Source organism: Ranitomeya imitator, chromosome 4 (genome assembly GCF_032444005.1).
Source record: "Ranitomeya imitator isolate aRanImi1 chromosome 4, aRanImi1.pri, whole genome shotgun sequence".
Lineage (NCBI taxonomy): Eukaryota > Metazoa > Chordata > Amphibia > Anura > Dendrobatidae > Ranitomeya > Ranitomeya imitator.
Window position 1 is genome coordinate 9,278,880 of NC_091285.1, and position 20,603 is coordinate 9,299,482.

General features: G+C 51.0%; 1 protein-coding gene across 3 annotated transcripts in view; it reads left to right on the plus strand.

The window, feature by feature from the left end:
* CACNA2D4 (calcium voltage-gated channel auxiliary subunit alpha2delta 4) overlaps positions 1 to 20,603 on the plus strand; it is a 158,688-nt gene that overhangs the window by 118,132 nt on the left and 19,953 nt on the right. For all 3 annotated transcript variants that reach the window (XM_069762928.1, XM_069762929.1, XM_069762930.1), the window contains 4 exons: positions 14,039 to 14,100; positions 14,219 to 14,233; positions 14,346 to 14,390; positions 14,531 to 14,593. In XM_069762928.1, the coding sequence (XP_069619029.1) occupies positions 14,039 to 14,100; positions 14,219 to 14,233; positions 14,346 to 14,390; positions 14,531 to 14,593 (185 nt within the window). The remainder of the gene's footprint in view (positions 1 to 14,038; positions 14,101 to 14,218; positions 14,234 to 14,345; positions 14,391 to 14,530; positions 14,594 to 20,603) is intronic.

The window sequence follows — 20,603 nt, forward strand, 5'->3', positions numbered from 1 at the left end:
GATGGATAGGAGGCATTCTCAGTGATGTCACCTCTGATCTCTGGTGATGGATAGGAGGCATTCTCAGTGATGTCACCTCTGATCTCTGGTGATGGATAGGAGACATTCTCAGTGATGTCACCTTTGATCTCTGGTGATGGATAGGAGACATTCTCAGTGATGTCACCGCTGATCTCAGGTGATGGATAGGAGGCATTCTCAATGATGTCACCGCTGATCTCCGGTGATAGATAGGAGACATTCTCAGTGATGTCACCGCTGATCTCTAGTGATGGATAGGAGGCATTCTCAGTGATGTCACCTCTGATCTCTGGTGATGGATAGGAGGCATTCTCAGCGATGTCACCGCTGATCTCTGGTGATGGATAGGAGGCATTCTCAGTGATGTCACCTCTGATCTCTGGTGATGGATTGGAGGCATTCTCAGTGATGTCACCGCTGATCTCTGGTGATGGATAGGAGACATTCTCAGTGATGTCACCGCTGATCTATGGTGATGGATAGGAGGCATTCTCAGTGATGTCACCGCTGATCTCTGGTGATGGATAGGAGACATTCTCAGTGATGTCACCGCTGATCTCTGGTGATGGATAGGAGGCATTCTCATTGATGTCACCGCTGATCTCTGGTGATGGATAGGAGGCATTCTCAGTAAGGTCACCGCTGATCTCTGGTGATGGATAGGAGACATTCTCAGTGATGTCACCGCTGATCTCTGGTGATGGATAGGAGACATTCTCAGTGATGTCACCGCTGATCTCTGGTGATGGACAGGAGACATTCTCAGTGATGTCACCGCTGATCTCTGGTGATGGATAGGAGACATTCTCAGTGATGTCACCGCTGATCTCTGGTGATGGATAGGAGGCATTCTCAGTGATGTCACCGCTGATCTCTAGTGATGGATAGGAGGCATTCTCAGTGATTTCACCGCTGATCTCTGGTGATGGATAGGAGACATTCTCAGTGATGTCACCGCTGATCTCTGGTGATGGATAGGAGGCATTCTCAGTGATGTCACCTCTGATCTCTGGTGATGGATAGGAGACATTCTCAGTGATGTCACCTCTGATCTCTGGTGATGGATAGGTGGCATTCTCAGTGATGTCACCTCTGATCTCTGGTGATGGATAGGAGGCATTCTCAGTGATGTCACCTCTGATCTCTAGTGATGGATAGGAGGCATTCTCAGTGATGTCACCTCTGATCTCTAGTGATGGATAGGAGACATTCTCAGTGATGTCACCGCTGATCTCTAGTGATGGATAGGAGGCATTCTCAGTGATGTCACCTCTGATCTCTGGTGATGGATAGGAGGCATTCTCAGTGATGTCACCTCAGATCTCTGGTGATGGATAGGAGGCATTCTCAGTGAGGTCATCTCTGATCTCTGGTGATGGATAGGAGGCATTCTCAGTGAGGTCATCTCTGATCTCTGGTGATGGATAGGAGGCATTCTCAGTGATGTCACCGCTGATCTCTGGTGATGGATAGGAGACATTCTCAGTGATGTCACCGCTGATCTCTGGTGATGGATAGGAGACATTCTCAGTGATGTCACCGCTGATCTCTGGTGATGGATAGGAGACATTCTCAGTGATGTCACCGCTGATCTCTGGTGATGGATAGGAGGCATTCTCAGTGATGTCACCGCTGATCTCTGGTGATGGATAGGAGACATTCTCAGTGATGTCACCTCTGATCTCTGGTGATGGATAGGAGGCATTCTCAGTGAGGTCACCTCTGATCTCTGGTGATGGATAGGAGGCATTCTCAGTGATGTCACCGCTGATCTCTGGTGATGGATAGGAGGCATTCTCAGTGATGTTAATAATTGATATCTTCCCTGTGAGGAGATGGGCGCGCCGGGTGATATTTTGGTTGTCCATGGTCACATGACGCCCTCCCCCATTATATATACATTACCGTTCCAAAGTTTGGGGTCACCCAGACAATTTTGTGTTTTCCATGAAAACTCATACTTTAATTAATCCAATGAGTTGCCTAATGAATGTAAAATCTAGTCCAGACATTGACAAGGTTCGAAAAATAGATTTTTGTTTTAAATAATAATTTTCTCCTTCAAGCTTTGCTCTCGTCACAGAATGTTCCCTTTGCAGCAATTCCAGCAATGCAGACCTTTGGCATTGTAGCAGTTAATTTGCTGATGTAATCTGGAGACATTTCCCCCCATGCTTCCAGAAGCCCCTCCCACATGTTGGTTTGGCATGATGGGCACTTTGTGTGTCCCATACGGTCCACCTGCTCCCACAACAGCTCAATGGGGCTGAGAACTGGTGACTGTGCTGGCCGCTCCATTACAGATAGATACCAGCTGCTGCTTCTTCCCTAAATAGTTCTTGCATAATTTGGAGGTGGCTTTGGGTCATTGTCCTGTTGTAGGATGAAAATGGCTCCAACCAAGCGCTGTCCACAGGGTATGGCATGGCGCTGCACAATGGAGTGATAGCCTTCCTTATTCATAATCCCTTTTACCTTGTACAAATCTCCCACTTTACCAGCACCAAAGCAACCGCAGACCATCACATTACCTCCACCATGCTTGACAGATGGCGTCACACTCTTCCAGCATCTTTTCAGTCATTCTGCGTCTCACAAATGTTCTACTGTGTGATCCAAGCACCTCAAACTTGGATTCGTCGTCCATAACACTTTTTTCCAATCTTCCTCTGTCCAATGTCTGTGTTCTTTTGCCCATATTAATCTTTTCCTTTTATTAGCCAGTATCAGATATGGCTTTTTCTTTGGCACTCTGCCCTGAAGGCCAGCATCCTGGAGTCGCCTCTTCACTGTAGACGTTGACACTGGCGTTTTGCGTGAGGCGTCGATTTCTCAAACTACAGACTGTAATGTACTTGTCTTGTTGCTCAGTTGTGCAGCAGAGCCTCAGACTTCTCTTTCTACTCTGCTTAGAGCCTGTTTGTGCTCTCCTCTGAAGGGAGTAGGACACACCGTTGTAGGAAATCTTCAGTTTCTTGGCAATTTCTCACATGGAATAGCCTTCATTTCTAAGAACAAGAATAGACTGTCGAGCTTCACATGAAAGTTCTTTTTTTCTGTCCATTTTGAGAGTTTAATGGAACCAAGAAATGTAGTGCTCCAGATTCTCAACTAGCTCAAAGGAAGGTCAGGTTTATAGGTTCTCTAATCAGCCAAACTGTTTTCAGCTGTGCTAACATACTTGCACAAGGGTTTTTTAAGGGTTTTCTAACCATCCATTAGCCTTCTTACACAGTTAGCAAACACAAAGTACCATAAGAACACTGGAGTGACGGTTGTTGGAAATCTATACACCTATGAAGATATTGCACTACAAACCAGACGTCTGCAGCTATAATAGTCATTTACCACAATAACAATGTATAGAGTGTATTTCTGAATCATTTAATGTTAGCTTCATTGGAAAAACTGTGCTTTTCTTTCAAAAATAAGGAAATTTCTAAGTGACCCTAAACTTTTGAACGGTATTGTATATGGGGGGTGACAACATATAACGTTCCTATATTTGTGTCTTAATGACGCAGAGGAAAACTTCACATTTTTGCTGCTGGGAGGGCGCGAGGTGGCAGCGCGGGAAGGTGAGAGCGGCAGGTGGGAAGTCACTGGAGGGGATATTCTTAGTTCAGGCATCTGATGATTTAACCCTTTGCCTGGGAGGAGCTCTGGTCAGTTCTGGGATTCCCTCAGGTTTTCAGGAGGAAACGTGTGTCCCCCACCCCTCCGCCACCCAGACACAGCTGTTGCAAAACTACAACTCTCAGAATGCCCTGCCAGGCTGCTGCAATGTCACCTTGCACTAATTACTTTGCACCGACCTTGACCTTCTTATCTTATTCTTTAGTTACCTCCAGAGCTGCATTCACAATTCAGCCAGCCTACACTGACCTGACTGAGACACTCCTCATAACTTATCTGGCATCCCATAATGCACTGCACTTTGCTTTTTGTTACTGTAGTCTTTTTCTAGAACAGACAAATACTAAATCTCCTGTGAGCAGACTTAACCAGTAATGGGAAGATGGAGATGTGAGGTCCTGTATACTGAGAGCTAACAGGAAGACAGCATCAGGCAGGAGAGAGATGTGAGGTCCTGTATACTGAGAGCTAACAGGAAGACAGCATCAGGCAGCAGAGAGATGTGAGGTCCTGTATACTGAGAGCTAACAGAAAGACAGCATCAGGCAGCAGAGAGATGTGAGGTCCTGTATACTGAGAGCTAATAGGAAGACTGCATCAGGCAGCAGAGAGATGTGAGGTCCTGTATACTGAGAGCTAACAGAAAGACAGCTTCAGGCAGCAGAGAGATGTGAGGTCCTGTATACTGAGAGCTAACAGGAAGACGGCATCAGGCAGGAGAGAGATGTGAGGTCCTGTATACTGAGAGCTAACAGGAAGACGGCATCAGGCAGGAGAGAGATGTGAGGTCCTGTATACTGAGAGCTAACAGGAAGACGGCATCAGGCAGGAGAGAGATGTGAGGTCCTGTATACTGAGAGCTAACAGGAAGACAGCATCAGGCAGCAGAGAGATGTGAGGTCCTGTATACTGAGAGCTAACAGGAAGACAGCATCAGGCAGCAGAGAGATGTGAGGTCCTGTATACTGAGAGCTAACAGGAGGACAGCATCAGGCAGTAGAGAGATGTGAGGTCCTGTATACTGAGAGCTAACAGGAAGACAGCATCAGGCAGCAGAGAGATGTGAGGTCCTGTATACTGAGAGCTAACAGGAAGACAGCATCAGGCAGTAGAGAGATGTGAGGTCCTGTATACTGAGAGCTAACAGGAGGACAGCATCAGGCAGTAGAGAGATGTGAGGTCCTGTATACTGAGAGCTAACAGGAGGATGGCATCAGGCAGCAGAGAGATGTGAGGTCCTGTATACTGAGAGATAACAGGAGGACAGCATCAGGCAGCATAGAGATGTGAGGTCCTGTATACTGAGAGCTAACAGGAAGACGGCATCAGGCAGGAGAGAGATGTGAGGTCCTGTATACTGAGAGCTAACAGGAAGACAGCATCAGGCAGCAGAGAGATGTGAGGTCCTGTATACTGAGAGCTAACAGGAGGACAGCATCAGGCAGTAGAGAGATGTGAGGTCCTGTATACTGAGAGCTAAAAGGAAGACGGCATCAGGCAGCAGAGAGATGTGAGGTCCTGTATACTGAGAGCTAACAGGAAGACAGCATCAGGCAGCAGAGAGATGTGAGGTCCTGTATACTGAGAGCTAACAGGAAGACAGCATCAGGGAGCAGAGAGATGTGAGGTCCTGTATACTGAGAGCTAACAGGAAGACGGCATCAGGCAGGAGAGAGATGTGAGGTCCTGTATACTGAGAGCTAACAGGAAGACAGCATCAGGCAGCAGAGAGATGTGAGGTCCTGTATACTGAGAGCTAACAGGAAGACAGCATCAGGCAGCAGAGAGATGTGAGGTCCTGTATACTGAGAGCTAACAGGAAGACAGCATCAGGCAGCAGAGAGATGTGAGGTCCTGTATACTGAGAGCTAACAGGAAGACGGCATCAGGCAGGAGAGAGATGTGAGGTCCTGTATACTGAGAGCTAACAGGAAGACAGCATCAGGCAGCAGAGAGATGTGAGGTCCTGTATACTGAGAGCTAACAGGAAGACAGCATCAGGCAGCAGAGAGATGTGAGGTCCTGTATACTGAGAGCTAACAGGAAGACAGCATCAGGCAGCAGAGAGATGTGAGGTCCTGTATACTGAGAGCTAACAGGAAGACGGCATCAGGCAGGAGAGAGATGTGAGGTCCTGTATACTGAGAGCTAACAGGAAGACAGCATCAGGCAGCAGAGAGATGTGAGGTCCTGTATACTGAGAACTAACAGGAAGACGGCATCAGGCAGCAGAGAGATGTGAGGTCCTGTATACCGAGAGCTAACAGGAAGACTGCATCAGGCAGGAGAGAGATGTGAGGTCCTGTATACTGAGAGCTAACAGGAAGACAGCATCAGGCAGCAGAGAGATGTGAGGTCCTGTATACTGAGAGCTAACAGGAGGACAGCATCAGGCAGCAGAGAGATGTGAGGTCCTGTATACTGAGAGCTAACAGGAAGATGGCATCAGGCAGGAGAGAGATGTGAGGTCCTGTATACTGAGAGCTAACAGGAAGACGGCATCAGGCAGCAGAGAGATGTGAGGTCCTGTATACTGAGAGCTAACAGGAGGATGGCATCAGGCAGCAGAGAGATGTGAGGTCCTGTATACTGAGAGCTAACAGTAAGACGGCATCAGGCAACATAGAGATGTGAGGTCCTGTATACTGAGAGCTAACAGGAAGACAGCATCAGGCAGGAGAGAGATGTGAGGTCCTGTATACTGAGAGCTAACAGGAAGACAGCATCAGGCAGCAGAGAGATGTGAGGTCCTGTATACTGAGAGCTAACAGGAAGACGGCATCAGGCAGGAGAGAGATGTGAGGTCCTGTATACTGAGAGCTAACAGGAAGACGGCATTAGACAGCAGAGAGATGTGAGGTCCTGTATACTGAGAGCTAACAGGAAGACAGCATCAGGCAGCAGAGAGACGTGAGTTCCTGTATACTGAGAGCTAACAGGAAGACGGCATCAGGCAGCAGAGAGATGTGAGGTCCTGTATACTGAGAGCTAACAGGAAGACAGCATCAGGCAGCAGAGAGATGTGAGGTCCTGTATACTGAGAGCTAACAGGAAGACAGCATCAGGCAGCGGAGAGATGTGAGTTCCTGTATACTGAGAGATAACAGGAGGACGGCATCAGGCAGCAGAGAGATGTGAGGTCCTGTATACTGAGAGCTAACAGGAAGACGGCATCAGACAGCAGAGAGATGTGAGTTACTGTATACTGAGAGATAACAGGAGGACGGCATCAGGCAGCAGAGAGATGTGAGGTCCTGTATACTGAGAGCTAACAGGAAGACGGCATCAGACAGCAGAGAGATGTGAGTTACTGTATACTGAGAGCTAACAGGAGGACAGCATCAGGCAGCAGAGAGATGTGAGGTCCTGTATACTGAGAGCTAACAGGAAGACGGCATCAGGCAGCAGAGAGATGTGAGGTCCTGTATACTGAGAGCTAACAGGAAGACGGCATCAGGCAGCAGAGAGATGTGAGGTCCTGTATACTGAGAGCTAACAGGAGGACAGCATCAGGCAGCAGAGAGATGTGAGTTCCTGTATACTGAGAGCTAACAGGAAGACGGCATCAGGCAGCAGAGAGATGTGAGGTCCTGTATACTGAGAGCTAACAGGAAGACTGCATCAGGCAGGAGAGAGATGTGAGGTCCTGTATACTGAGAGCTAACAGGAAGACAGCATCAGGCAGCAGAGAGATGTGAGGTCCTGTATACTGAGAGCTAACAGGAAGACAGCATCAGGCAGCAGAGAGATGTGAGGTCCTGTATACTGAGAGCTAACAGGAGGACAGCATCAGGCAGCAGAGAGATGTGAGTTCCTGTATACTGAGAGCTAACAGGAAGACGGCATCAGACAGCAGAGAGATGTGAGGTCCTGTATACTGAGAGCTAACAGGAAGACGGCATCAGGCAGCGGAGAGATGTGAGTTCCTGTATACTGAGAGATAACAGGAGGATGGCATCAGGCAGCAGAGAGATGTGAGGTCCTGTATACTGAGAGCTAACAGGAAGACGGCATCAGGCAGCAGAGAGATGTGAGTTCCTGTATACTGAGAGATAACAGGAGGATGGCATCAGGCAGCAGAGAGATGTGAGGTCCTGTATACTGAGAGCTAACAGGAAGACGGCATCAGGCAGCAGAGAGATGTGAGTTCCTGTATACTGAGAGCTAACAGGAAGACGGCATCAGGCAGCAGAGAGATGTGAGTTCCTGTATACTGAGAGATAACAGGAGGACGGCATCAGGCAGCAGAGAGATGTGAGGTCCTGTATACTGAGAGCTAACAGGAAGACGGCATCAGGCAGCAGAGAGATGTGAGTTCCTGTATACTGAGAGCTAACAGGAAGACGGCATCAGGCAGGAGAGAGATGTGAGTTCCTGTATACTGAGAGATAACAGGAGGACAGCATCAGGCAGCAGAGAGATGTGAGGTCCTGTATACTGAGAGCTAACAGGAAGACAGCATCAGGCAGCGGAGAGATTTGCTGCTATTGGGCATCCTTAGACCTGATAGGATAACACCACTAGGGGGCCGCAGATGGACTTTATGTCCTGCATCCTTAGTGTCTCCACAAAACCAAGTGGTTGCAGCTCTAGATGTGAGTAGAGTAAGTGTTTTGATGTCAGCACAAGTATAAGGTTGCAGAATATTTGAGGCCTGGACTGGAACCTGATGCTGGGTCGTGCATAGGTTCCGCTCTCGTGTGCGGAACATGCAGGTAATGGGGCGGCTGCTCGCGCTCATGTGCGGAGCGTGCAGGTAATGGGGCGGCTTCTCGCGCTCATGTGCGGAGCGTGCAGGTAATGGGGCGGCTTCTCGCGCTCATGTGCGGAGTGTGCAGGTAATGGGGCGGCTGCTCGCGCTCATATGCGGAGCATGCAGGTAATGGGGTGGCTGCTGGTGCTCATGAGTGTAGCGTGCAGGTAATGGGGCGGCTGCTGGTGCTCATGTGTGTAGCGAGCAGGTAATGGGGCGACTGCTGGTGCCCATGTGTGGAGCGTGCAGATAATAGGGCGGCTGCTGGTGCTCATGTGTGTAGTGAGCAGGTAATGGGGCGGCTGCTGGTGCTCATGTGTGGAGCGAGCAGGTAATGGGGCGACTGCTGGTGCTCATGTGTGGAGCGAGCAGGTAATGGGGCGACTGCTGGTGCCCATGTGTGGAGCGTGCAGATAATAGGGCGGCTGCTTGTGCTCATGTGTGTAGTGAGCAGGTAATGGGGCGGCTGCTGGTGCTCATGTGTGGAGCGAGCAGGTAATGGGGCGACTGCTAGTGCCCATGTGTGGAGCGTGCAGGTAATGGGGTGGCCGCTGGTGCTCATGTGTGAAGCGAGCAGGTAATGGGGCGGCTGCTGGTGCCCATGTGTGGAGCGTGCAGGTAATGGGGCAGCCGCTTGTGCTCATGTGTGGAGCGAGCAGGTAATGGGGCGGCTGCTGGTGCTCATGTGTGGAGCGAGCAGGTAATAGGGTGGCTGCTGGTGCTCATGTGTGTAGCAAGCAGGTAACGGGGCGGCTGCTGGTGCTCATGTGTGGTGCGAGCAGGTTATAGAGCGGCTTCTGGTGCTCATGTGTGTAGTGAGCAGGTAACGGGGCGGCTGCTGGTGCTCATGTGTGGAGCGAGCAGGTAATAGGGCGGCTGCTGGTGCTCATGTGTGTAGCGAGCAGGTAACGGGGCGGCTGCTGGTGCTCATGTGTGGAGCGAGCAGGTAACGGGGCGGCTGCTGATGCTCATGTGTGGAGCGAGCAGGTAATAGGGCGGCTTCTGGTGCTCATGTGTGTAGCGAGCAGGTAACGGGGAGGCTGCTGGTGCTCATGTGTGGAGCGAGCAGGTAATAGGGCGGCTGCTGGTGCTTATGTGTGTAGCGAGCAGGTAACCGGGCGGCTGCTAGTGCTCATGTGTGGAGCGAGCAGGTAACGGGGCGGCTGCTGGTGCTCATGTGTGGAGCGAGCAGGTAATAGGGCGGCTTCTGGTGCTCATGTGTGTAGCGAGCAGGTAATGGGGCGACTGCTGGTGCCCATGTGTGGAGCGTGCAGATAATAGGGCGGCTGCTTGTGCTCATGTGTGTAGTGAGCAGGTAATGGGGCGGCTGCTGGTGCTCATGTGTGGAGCGAGCAGGTAATGGGGCGACTGCTAGTGCCCATGTGTGGAGCGTGCAGGTAATGGGGTGGCCGCTGGTGCTCATGTGTGAAGCGAGCAGGTAATGGGGCGGCTGCTGGTGCCCATGTGTGGAGCGTGCAGGTAATGGGGCAGCCGCTTGTGCTCATGTGTGGAGCGAGCAGGTAATGGGGCGGCTGCTGGTGCTCATGTGTGGAGCGAGCAGGTAATAGGGTGGCTGCTGGTGCTCATGTGTGTAGCAAGCAGGTAACGGGGCGGCTGCTGGTGCTCATGTGTGGTGCGAGCAGGTTATAGAGCGGCTTCTGGTGCTCATGTGTGTAGTGAGCAGGTAACGGGGCGGCTGCTGGTGCTCATGTGTGGAGCGAGCAGGTAATAGGGCGGCTGCTGGTGCTCATGTGTGTAGCGAGCAGGTAACGGGGCGGCTGCTGGTGCTCATGTGTGGAGCGAGCAGGTAACGGGGCGGCTGCTGATGCTCATGTGTGGAGCGAGCAGGTAATAGGGCGGCTTCTGGTGCTCATGTGTGTAGCGAGCAGGTAACGGGGAGGCTGCTGGTGCTCATGTGTGGAGCGAGCAGGTAATAGGGCGGCTGCTGGTGCTTATGTGTGTAGCGAGCAGGTAACCGGGCGGCTGCTAGTGCTCATGTGTGGAGCGAGCAGGTAACGGGGCGGCTGCTGGTGCTCATGTGTGGAGCGAGCAGGTAATAGGGCGGCTTCTGGTGCTCATGTGTGTAGCGAGCAGGTAACAGGGCAGCTGCTGGTGCTCATGTGTGGAGCGAGCAGGTAATAGGGCGGCTGCTGGTGCTCATGTGTGGAGCGAGCAGGTAACGGGGCGGCTGCTGGTGCTCATGTGTGGAGCGAGCAGGTAACGGGGCGGCTGCTGGTGCTCATGTGTGGAGCGAGCAGGTAATAGGGCGGCTTCTGGTGCTCATGTGTGTAGTGAGCAGGTAATGGGGCGGCTGCTGGTGCTCATGTGTGGAGCGAGCAGGTAATAGGGCGGCTGCTGGTGCTCATGTGTGTAGCGAAGCAGGTAACGGGGCGGCTGCTGGTGCTCATGTGTGGAGCGAGCAGGTAACGGGGCGGCTGCTGGTGCTCATGTGTGGAGCGAGCAGGTAATAAGGCGGCTTCTGGTGCTCATGTGTGTAGTGAGCAGGTAATAGGGCGGCTGCTGGTGCTCATGTGTGGAGCGAGCAGGTAATAGGGCGGCTGCTGATGCTCATGTGTGGATTGAGCAGGTAACGGGGCGGCTGCTGGTGCTCATGTGTGGAGCGAGCAGGTAATAGGGCGGCTGCTGGTGCTCATGTGTGTAGCGAGCAGGTAACAGGGCGGCTGCTGGTGCTCATGTGTGGAGCGAACAGGTAATAAGGCGGCTGCTGGTGCTCATGTGTGTAGCGAGCAGGTAATGAGGCGGCTGCTGGTGCTCATGTGTGTAGCGAGCAGGTAACGGGGCGGCTGCTGGTGCTCATGTGTGGAGCAAGCAGGTAATAGGGCGGCTGCTGGTGCTCATGTGTGTAACGAGCAGGTAACAGGGCGGCTGCTGGTGCTCATGTGTGGAGCGAGCAGGTAACGGGGCGGCTTGTTGTGAATTCTGTTGTTAAGCTCCCTCCTGTGGTCATGAATGGTACTTCGGCTGGTTCTGTCCATGGGCTTCCTCTGGTGGTTGTGAGTGGAGCTGCGGCTTCTGAGGTTCCTTCCACAGGTGACGAGGTTAATTCGTTAGCTGGCTGCTCTATTTAACTCCACCTAGATCATTGCTCCATGCCACCTGTCAATGTTCCAGTATTGGTCTAGTTCGCTCCTGGATCGTTCTTGTGACCTGTCTTCCCAGCAGAAGCTAAGTTCCTGCTTGTTTTTCTCTGTTTGCTATTTTTTCTGTCCAGCTTGCTATTTTGATTTTTGTCTTGCTTGCTGAAAGCTCTGGGACGCAGAAGGAGCGCCTCCGCACCGTGAGTCGGTGCGGAGGGTCTTTTTGCGCCCTCTGCGTGGTCTTTTTGTAGTTTTTTGTGCTGACCGCAAAGTTACCTTTCCTATCCTCTGTCTGTTCAGTAAGTCGGGCCTCACTTTGCTAAATCTATTTCATCTCTGTGTTTGTAATTTTCATCTTAACTCACAGTCATTATATGTGGGGGGCTGCCTGTTCCTTTGGGGAATTTCTCTGAGGCAAGGTAGGCTTTATTTTTCTATCTTTAGGGCTAGCTAGTTCCTTAGGCTGCGACGAGGCGCCTAGGGAGCGTCAGGAGCGCTCCACGGCTATTTCTAGTGTGTGTGATAGGTTTAGGGATTGCGGTCAGCAGAGTTCCCACGTCTCAGAGCTTGTCCTGTATTATTAGTAACTATCAGGTCATTCCGTGTGCTCTTAACCACCAGGTCCATTATTGTCCTCACCATCAGGTCATAACAGCGGCTGCTGGTGCTCATGTGTGGAGCGAGCACTTAATAGGGCGGCTGCTGATGCTCATGTGTGTAGCGAGCAGGTAATGAGGTGGCTGCTGGTGCTCATGTGTGTAGCGAGCAGGTAACGGGGCGACTGCTGATGCTCATGTGTGGAGCGAGCAGGTAACAGGGCGGCTGCTGGTGCTCATGTGTGGAGCGAGCAGGTAATAGGGCGGCTGCTGGTGCTCATGTGTGGAGTGAGCAGGTAATGGGGCGGCTGCTGATGCTCATGTGTGTAGCGAGCAGGTAACAGGGCGGCTGCTGGTGCTCATGTGTGGAGCGAGCAGGTAATAGGGCGGCTGCTGGTGCTCATGTGTGTAGCGAGCAGGTAACAGGGTGGCTGCTGATGCTCATGTGTGGAGCGAGCAGGTAACGGGGCGGCTGCTGATGCTCATGTGTGGAGCGAGCAGGTAATAGGGCGGCTGCTGGTGCTCATGTGTGGAGCGAGCAGGTAATAGGGCGGCTGCTGGTGCTCGTGTGTAGCGAGCAGGTAACAGGGCGGCTGCTGGTGCTCATGTGTGGAGCGAGCACTTAATAGGGCGGCTGCTGATGCTCATGTGTGGAGCGAGCAGGTAATGGGGCGGCTGCTGGTGCTCATTTGAGGAGCGAGCAGGTAATGAGGTGGCTGCTGGTGCTCAAGTGTGTAGCGAGCAGGTAACGGGGCGGCTGCTGATGCTCATGTGTGGAGCGAGCAGGTAACAGGGCGGCTGCTGGTGCTCATGTGTGGAGCGAGCAGGTAATAGGGCGGCTGCTGGTGCTCGTGTGTAGCGAGCAGGTAACAGGGCGGCTGCTGGTGCTCATGTGTGGAGCGAGCACTTAATAGGGCGGCTGCTGATGCTCATGTGTGGAGCGAGCAGGTAATGGGGCGGCTGCTGGTGCTCATTTGAGGAGCGAGCAGGTAATGAGGTGGCTGCTGGTGCTCAAGTGTGTAGCGAGCAGGTAACGGGGCGGCTGCTGGTGCTCATGTGTGGAGCGAGCAGGTAACAGGGCGGCTGCTGGTGCTCATGTGTGGAGCGAGCAGGTAACAGGGCGGCTGCTGGTGCTCATGTGTGGAGCGAGCAGGTAATGAGGTGGCTGCTGGTGCTCATGTGTGGAGCGAGCAGGTAATGGGACGGCTGCTGGTGCTCATGTGTGTAGCGAGCAGGTAACAGGGCGGCTGCTGGTGCTCATGTGTGGAGCGAGCAGGTAATGAGGTGGCTGCTGGTGCTCATGTGTGGAGCGAGAAGGTAATAGGGCGGCTGCTGATGCTCATGTGTGGAGCGAGCAGGTAATAGGGCGTCTGCTGGTGCTCATGTGTGGAGTGAGCAGGTAACAGGGTGGCTGATGATGCTCATGTGTGGAGTGAGCAGGTAATGGGGCGGCTGCTGGTGCTCATGTGTGGAGCGAGCAGGTAATGAGGTGGCTGCTGGTGCTCATGTGTGGAGCAAGCAGGTAATAGGGCGGCTGCTGGTGCTCATGTGTGGAGCGAGCAGGTAATAGGGCGGCTGCTGGTGCTCATGTGTGTAGCGAGCAGGTAATAGGGCGGCTGCGGGTGCTCATGTGTGTTGCGAGCAGGTAACGGGGCGGCTGATGATGCTCATGTGTGGAGTGAGCAGGTAACGGGGCGGCTGATGATGCTCATGTGTGGAGTGAGCAGGTAACGGGGCGGCTGATGATGCTCATGTGTGGAGCGAGCAGGTAACGGGGCGGCTGCTCTTTCTCTCGCTCGTGTGCGGCGGACGCTCATTATTTACGTATAATTGATGCTCTGTCTCCAGATGACGAGGCCGCGTGGTCCCACAGGCGCAGCGCCCCCCCGGGGTTGTTGTCCGGATGTTGTCATCATCCTCTTTTGTCTCTACAGCTGTCGGGGTCCAGATGAAACTTTCTTTGTTGCGGGAAGTGTTCTGGAAGGCGGCTCAGCAGGTAAGTGGCCACCTCGGGTGGTGTGGAACTACAACTGTCAGCATGTACTTACTGACGTGTGTCTCATTTCCTTTCTATCTTTTTGTTTTTCTCTTCCTGGTGCTCTCATCTGCCGCAGCCCAACGACACAGACGTACGTGAGTTACTGGTTGTTGGGGGTCAGGGGGCCGCACATGGAGCAGGACGCTGGGTTTTGGGGTCCTCTCTGCTGTATACACCTGTAATGCCATCCGTATCTCCTGCAGTGCCGCGAGGTGGATGGGATGTGCCCATTGAGCTGCGAGGACGAGGTACGTACGTGCCAGGCGGGAAGCGGGACTGCACTGATTACGCCAGGTCCTGTACTCCAGTCACATCCAAAGCTGCATTCACGATCCTCCCACCCTCAGCATCGCAACCGTCTAAGGAGATTCGGCTTTTTGTCTTGCAGAGACTGAGCTGCTACCTGATAGACAACAACGGCTTCATTGTAGTGTCCAGGGAGCTGGAGCAGGTGAGAGGATGATGGGAGCGGTGATACACGGATGAGCATGTGAGACAACAGGAGGCGATTATAGCGCTATTTCATACGATGCAACCTCGGCCCGCAATGTCCGGCTGGTGGGGGCAGACGAGCCGATCTCCCCAATTATTGGCCACAATGCTGCTCACCCTGTATCTCCCCAATTACTGGCCACTATGCTGCTCACCCTGTATCTCCCCCCATTACTGACCACGATGCCGCCGCTCACCCTGTATCTCCCCCCATTACTGGCCACTATGCTGCTCACCCTGTATCTCCCCAATTACTGGCCACGATGCCGCCGCTCACCCTGTATCTCCTGTTATGAATAGGTAATTCAGAACCACAATGGACCTTGAAGTTCAGAGCACACAAGTGACCTGACAAAAACCACAAAACATAGGACGAGCTCTGAGACGTGGAAACTCTGCTGACCGCAATCCCTAAACCTATCAAACCACACTAGAGGTAGCCGTGGATTGCGCCTAACGCTCCCTATGCAACTCGGCACAGCCTGAGAAACTAGCTAGCCCTGAAGATAGAAAAATAAGCCTACCTTGCCTCAGAGAAATTCCCCAAAGGAAAAGGCAGCCCCCCCACATGTAATGACTGTGAGTTAAGATGAAAATACAAACTCAGAGATGAAATAAATTTAGCAAAGTGAGGCCCGACTTACTGAACAGACCGAGGATAGGAAAGATAGCTTTGCGGTCAACACAAAAACCTACAAACAACTACACAGAGGGGCAAAAAGACCATCCGCACCGACTAACGGTACGGAGGTGCTCCCTCTGCGTCTCAGAGCTTCCAGCAAGCAAGCAGAACCAAAAAAGCAAGCTGGACAGAAAATAAAGCAACAAAAAGTAACACAAGCAGAACTTAGCTTATGCTGAGCAGACAGGCCACAGGAACGATCCAGGAGGAAGCAAGACCAATACTAGAACATTGACTGGAGGCCAGGATCAAAGCACTAGGTGGAGTTAAATAGAGCAGCACCCAACGACTTAACCTCATCACCTGAGGAAGGAATTCAGAAGCCGCAGTACCACTCGTGACCACAGGAGGGAGCTTGATCACAGAATTCACAACAGTACCCCCCCCTTGAGGAGGGGTCACCGAACCCTCACCAGAGCCCCCAGGCCGACCAGGATGAGCCATATGAAAGGCACGAACAAGATCGGCAGCATGGACATCAGAGACAAAGACCCAGGAATTATCTTCCTGACCATAACCCTTCCACTTAACCAGATACTGGAGTTTCCGTCTCGAAACACGAGAATCCAAAATCTTCTCCACTATATACTCCAACTCCCCCTCCACCAAAACTGGGGCAGGAGGATCAACAGATGGAACCACAGGTGCCACGTATCTCCGCAACAATGACCTATGGAACACGTTATGGATGGAAAAAGAAGCTGGAAGGGTCAAACGAAAAGACACAGGATTAAGAACCTCAGAAATCCTATACGGGCCAATGAAACGAGGCTTAAACTTAGGAGAGGAAACCTTCATAGGAATATAACGAGATGACAACCAAACCAAATCCCCAACACGAAGTCGGGGACCCACACAGCGTCTGCGATTAGCGAAACGTTGAGCCTTCTCCTGGGACAAGGTCAAATTGTCCACTACATGAGTCCAAATCTGCTGCAACCTGTCCACCACAGTATCCACACCAGGACAGTCCGAAGACTCAACCTGCCCTGAAGAGAAACGAGGATGGAACCCAGAATTGCAGAAAAACGGTGAAACCAAGGTAGCAGAGCTGGCCCGATTATTAAGAGCGAACTCAGCCAACGGCAAAAAGGACACCCAGTCATCCTGATCAGCAGAAACAAAACATCTCAGATATGTTTCCAAGGTCTGATTGGTTCGTTCAATCTGGCCATTTGTCTGAGGATGGAAAGCCGAGGAAAAAGACAAATTAATGCCCATCCTAGCACAAAAGGCTCGCCAAAACCTCGAAACAAACTGGGAACCTCTGTCAGAAACGATGTTCTCTGGAATGCCATGTAAACGAACCACATGCTGGAAGAACAATGGCACCAAATCAGAGGAGGAAGGTAATTTAGACAAGGGTACCAAATGGATCATCTTAGAGAAGCGATCACAAACTACCCAAATGACCGACATTTTTTGAGAGACGGGGAGATCCGAAATAAAATCCATAGAGATATGTGTCCAAGGCCTCTTCGGGATCGGCAAGGGCAAAAGCAACCCACTGGCACGAGAACAGCAGGGCTTAGCCCGAGCACAAATCCCACAGGACTGCACAAAAGAACGCACATCCCGAGACGGCCACCAAAAGGATCTAGCCACCAAATCTCTGGTACCAAAGATTCCAGGATGACCAGCCAACACCGAACAATGAACCTCAGAGATAACTTTATTCGTCCACCTATCAGGGACAAACAGTTTCTCCGCATGGCAACGATCAGGTTTATTAGCCTGAAATTTTTGCAGCACCCGCCGCAAATCAGGGGAGATGGCAGACACAATTACTCCCTCTTTGAGAATACCCGCCGGCTCAGGCAAACCCGGAGAGTCAGGCACAAAACTCCTAGACAGAGCATCCGCCTTCACATTTTTAGAGCCCGGAAGGTACGAAACCACAAAGTCAAAACGGGAGAAAAACAGCGACCAACGAGCCTGTCTAGGATTCAACCGTTTGGCAGACTCGAGATAAGTCAAGTTCTTGTGATCAGTCAAGACCACCACGCGATGCTTAGCTCCCTCAAGCCAATGACGCCACTCCTCGAATGCCCACTTCATGGCCAGCAACTCTCGATTGCCAACATCATAATTTCGCTCAGCAGGCGAAAACTTCCTGGAAAAGAAGGCGCATGGCTTCATCACCGAGCAATCAGCACCTCTTTGCGACAAAACAGCCCCCGCTCCAATTTCAGAAGCATCAACCTCGACCTGAAACGGGAGCGAAACATCTGGCTGGCACAACACAAGGGCAGAAGAAAAACGACGCTTCAACTCTTGAAAAGCTTCCACAGCAGCAGAAGACCAATTGACCACATCAGCACCCTTCTTGGTCAAATCGGTCAATGGTTTAGCAATACTAGAAAAATTACAGATGAAGCGACGATAAAAATTAGCAAAGCCCAGGAACTTTTGCAGACTCTTCAGAGATGTCGGCTGAGTCCAATCATAAATGGCCTGGACCTTAACAGGGTCCATCTCGATGGTAGAAGGGGAAAAAATGAACCCCAAAAATGAAACCTTCTGAACACCAAAGAGACACTTTGATCCCTTCACAAACAAAGAATTAGCACGCAGGACCTGAAAAACCGTTCTGACCTGCTTCACATGAGACTCCCAATCATCCGAGAAGATCAAAATGTCATCCAAGTACACAATCAGGAATTTATCCAGGTACTCTCGGAAGATGTCATGCATAAAGGACTGAAATACTGATGGAGCATTGGCAAGTCCGAATGGCATAACTAGGTACTCAAAATGGCCCTCGGGCGTATTAAATGCAGTTTTCCATTCATCGCCCCGTTTAATACGCACGAGATTATATGCACCACGAAGATCTATCTTGGTGAACCAACTAGCCCCCTTAATCCGAGCAAACAAATCAGATAGCAGCGGCAAGGGGTACTGAAATTTGACCGTGATTTTATTTAGAAGGCGGTAATCAATACAAGGTCTCAGCGAACCATCCTTCTTGGCCACAAAAAAGAACCCTGCTCCCAATGGCGATGACGACGGCCGAATATGACCCTTCTCCAAGGATTCTTTTACGTAACTCCGCATAGCGGCGTGCTCAGGTACAGATAAATTAAACAGTCGACCCTTAGGAAACTTACTAACAGGAATCAACTCGATAGCACAATCACAATCCCTATGCGGAGGTAGGGCATTGGACTTGGGCTCATCAAATACATCCCGGTAATCAGACAAGAACTCTGGGACCTCAGAAGGGGTGGATGACGAAATAGTCAGAAATGGGACATCACCATGTACCCCCTGACAACCCCAGCTGGACACAGACATTGATTTCCAATCTAATACTGGGTTATGGACTTGTAGCCATGGCAACCCCAACACGACCACATCATGCAGATTTTGCAACACCAGAAAGCGAATATCCTCCTGATGCGCAGGACCCATGCACATGGTCAGCTGGGTCCAGTACTGAGGCTTATTCTTGGCCAAAGGCGTAGCATCAATTCCTCTCAATGGAATAAGACACTGCAGGGGCTCCAAGACAAACCCACAGCGCCTAACATACTCCAAGTCCATCAAATTCAGGGCAGCGCCTGAATCCACAAATGCCATGACAGAATAGGAAGACAAAGAGCAGATCAAAGTAACGGACAAAAGAAATTTCGACTGTACCGTACCAATGGTGGCAGACTTAGCGAACCGCTTAGTGCGCTTAGGACAATCGGAGATAGCATGAGTGGAATCACCACAGTAGAAACACAGCCCATTCTGACGTCTGTGTTCTTGCCTTTCAGCTCTGGTCAAAGTCCTATCGCACTGCATAGGCTCAGGTTTATGCTCAGATAATACCGCCAAATGGTGCACAGATTTACGCTAGCGCAAGCGTCGACCGATTTGAATGGCCAAAGACATAGACTCATTCAGACCAGCAGGCATGGGAAACCCCACCATGACATCCTTAAGGGCTTCAGAGAGACCCTTTCTGAAGATTGCTGCCAAAGCACATTCATTCCATTGAGTGAGCACAGACCACGTTCTAAACTTCTGACAATAAATCTCTATCTCATCCTGACCCTGACACAGAGCCAGCAAATTTTTCTCTGCCTGATCCACTGAATTAGGTTCATCGTACAGTAATCCGAGCGCCAGAAAAAACGCATCAATATTACATAATGCAGGATCTCCTGGCGCAAGGGAAAATGCCCAGTCTTGAGGGTCGCCACGTAATAAAGAAATAATAATCTTAACTTGTTGAACTGGGTCACCAGAGGAGCGAGGTTTCAACGCCAGAAACAGTTTGCAATTATTTTTGAAACTCAGAAATTTAGCTCTATCTCCAAAAAACAAATCAGGAATAGGAATTCTCGGTTCTAACATAGAATTCTGAGCCACAAAGTCTTGAATATGTTGTACTCTTGCAGTGAGAAGATCCACACATGAAGACAGACCTTTAATGTCCATCACCACACCTGTGTCCTGAACCACCCAAATGTCTAGGGGAAAAAAAAGGCAAAACACAGTGCAAAGAAAAAAAAATGGTCTCAGAATTTCTTTTTTCCCTCTATTGAGAAGCATAGTACTTTGGGCCTCCAGTACTGTTATGAATAGGTAATTCAGAACCACAATGGACCTTGAAGTTCAGAGCACACAAGTGACCTGACAAAAACCACAAAACATAGGACGAGCTCTGAGACGTGGAAACTCTGCTGACCGCAATCCCTAAACCTATCAAACCACACTAGAGGTAGCCGTGGATTGCGCCTAACGCTCCTTATGCAACTCGGCACAGCCTGAGAAACTAGCTAGTCCTGAAGATAGAAAAATAAGCCTACCTTGCCTCAGAGAAATTCCCCAAAGGAAAAGGCAGCCCCCCACATGTAATGACTGTGAGTTAAGATGAAAATACAAACTCAGAGATGAAATAGATTTAGCAAAGTGAGGCCCGACTTACTGAATAGACCGAGGATAGGAAAGATAGCTTTGTGGTCAACACAAAAACCTACAAACAACCACGCAGAGGGGCAAAAAGACCCTCCGCACCGACTAACGGTACGGAGGTGCTCCCTCTGCGTCTCAGAGCTTCCAGCAAGCAAGCAGAACCAAAAAAGCAAGCTGGACAGAAAATAAAGCAACAAAAAGTAACACAAGCAGAACTTAGCTTATGCTGAGCAGACAGGCCACAGGAACGATCCAGGAGGAAGCAAGACCAATACTAGAACATTGACTGGAGGCCAGGATCAGAGCACTAGGTGGAGTTAAATAGAGCAGCACCTAACGACTTAACCTCATCACCTGAGGAAGGAAATTCAGAAGCCGC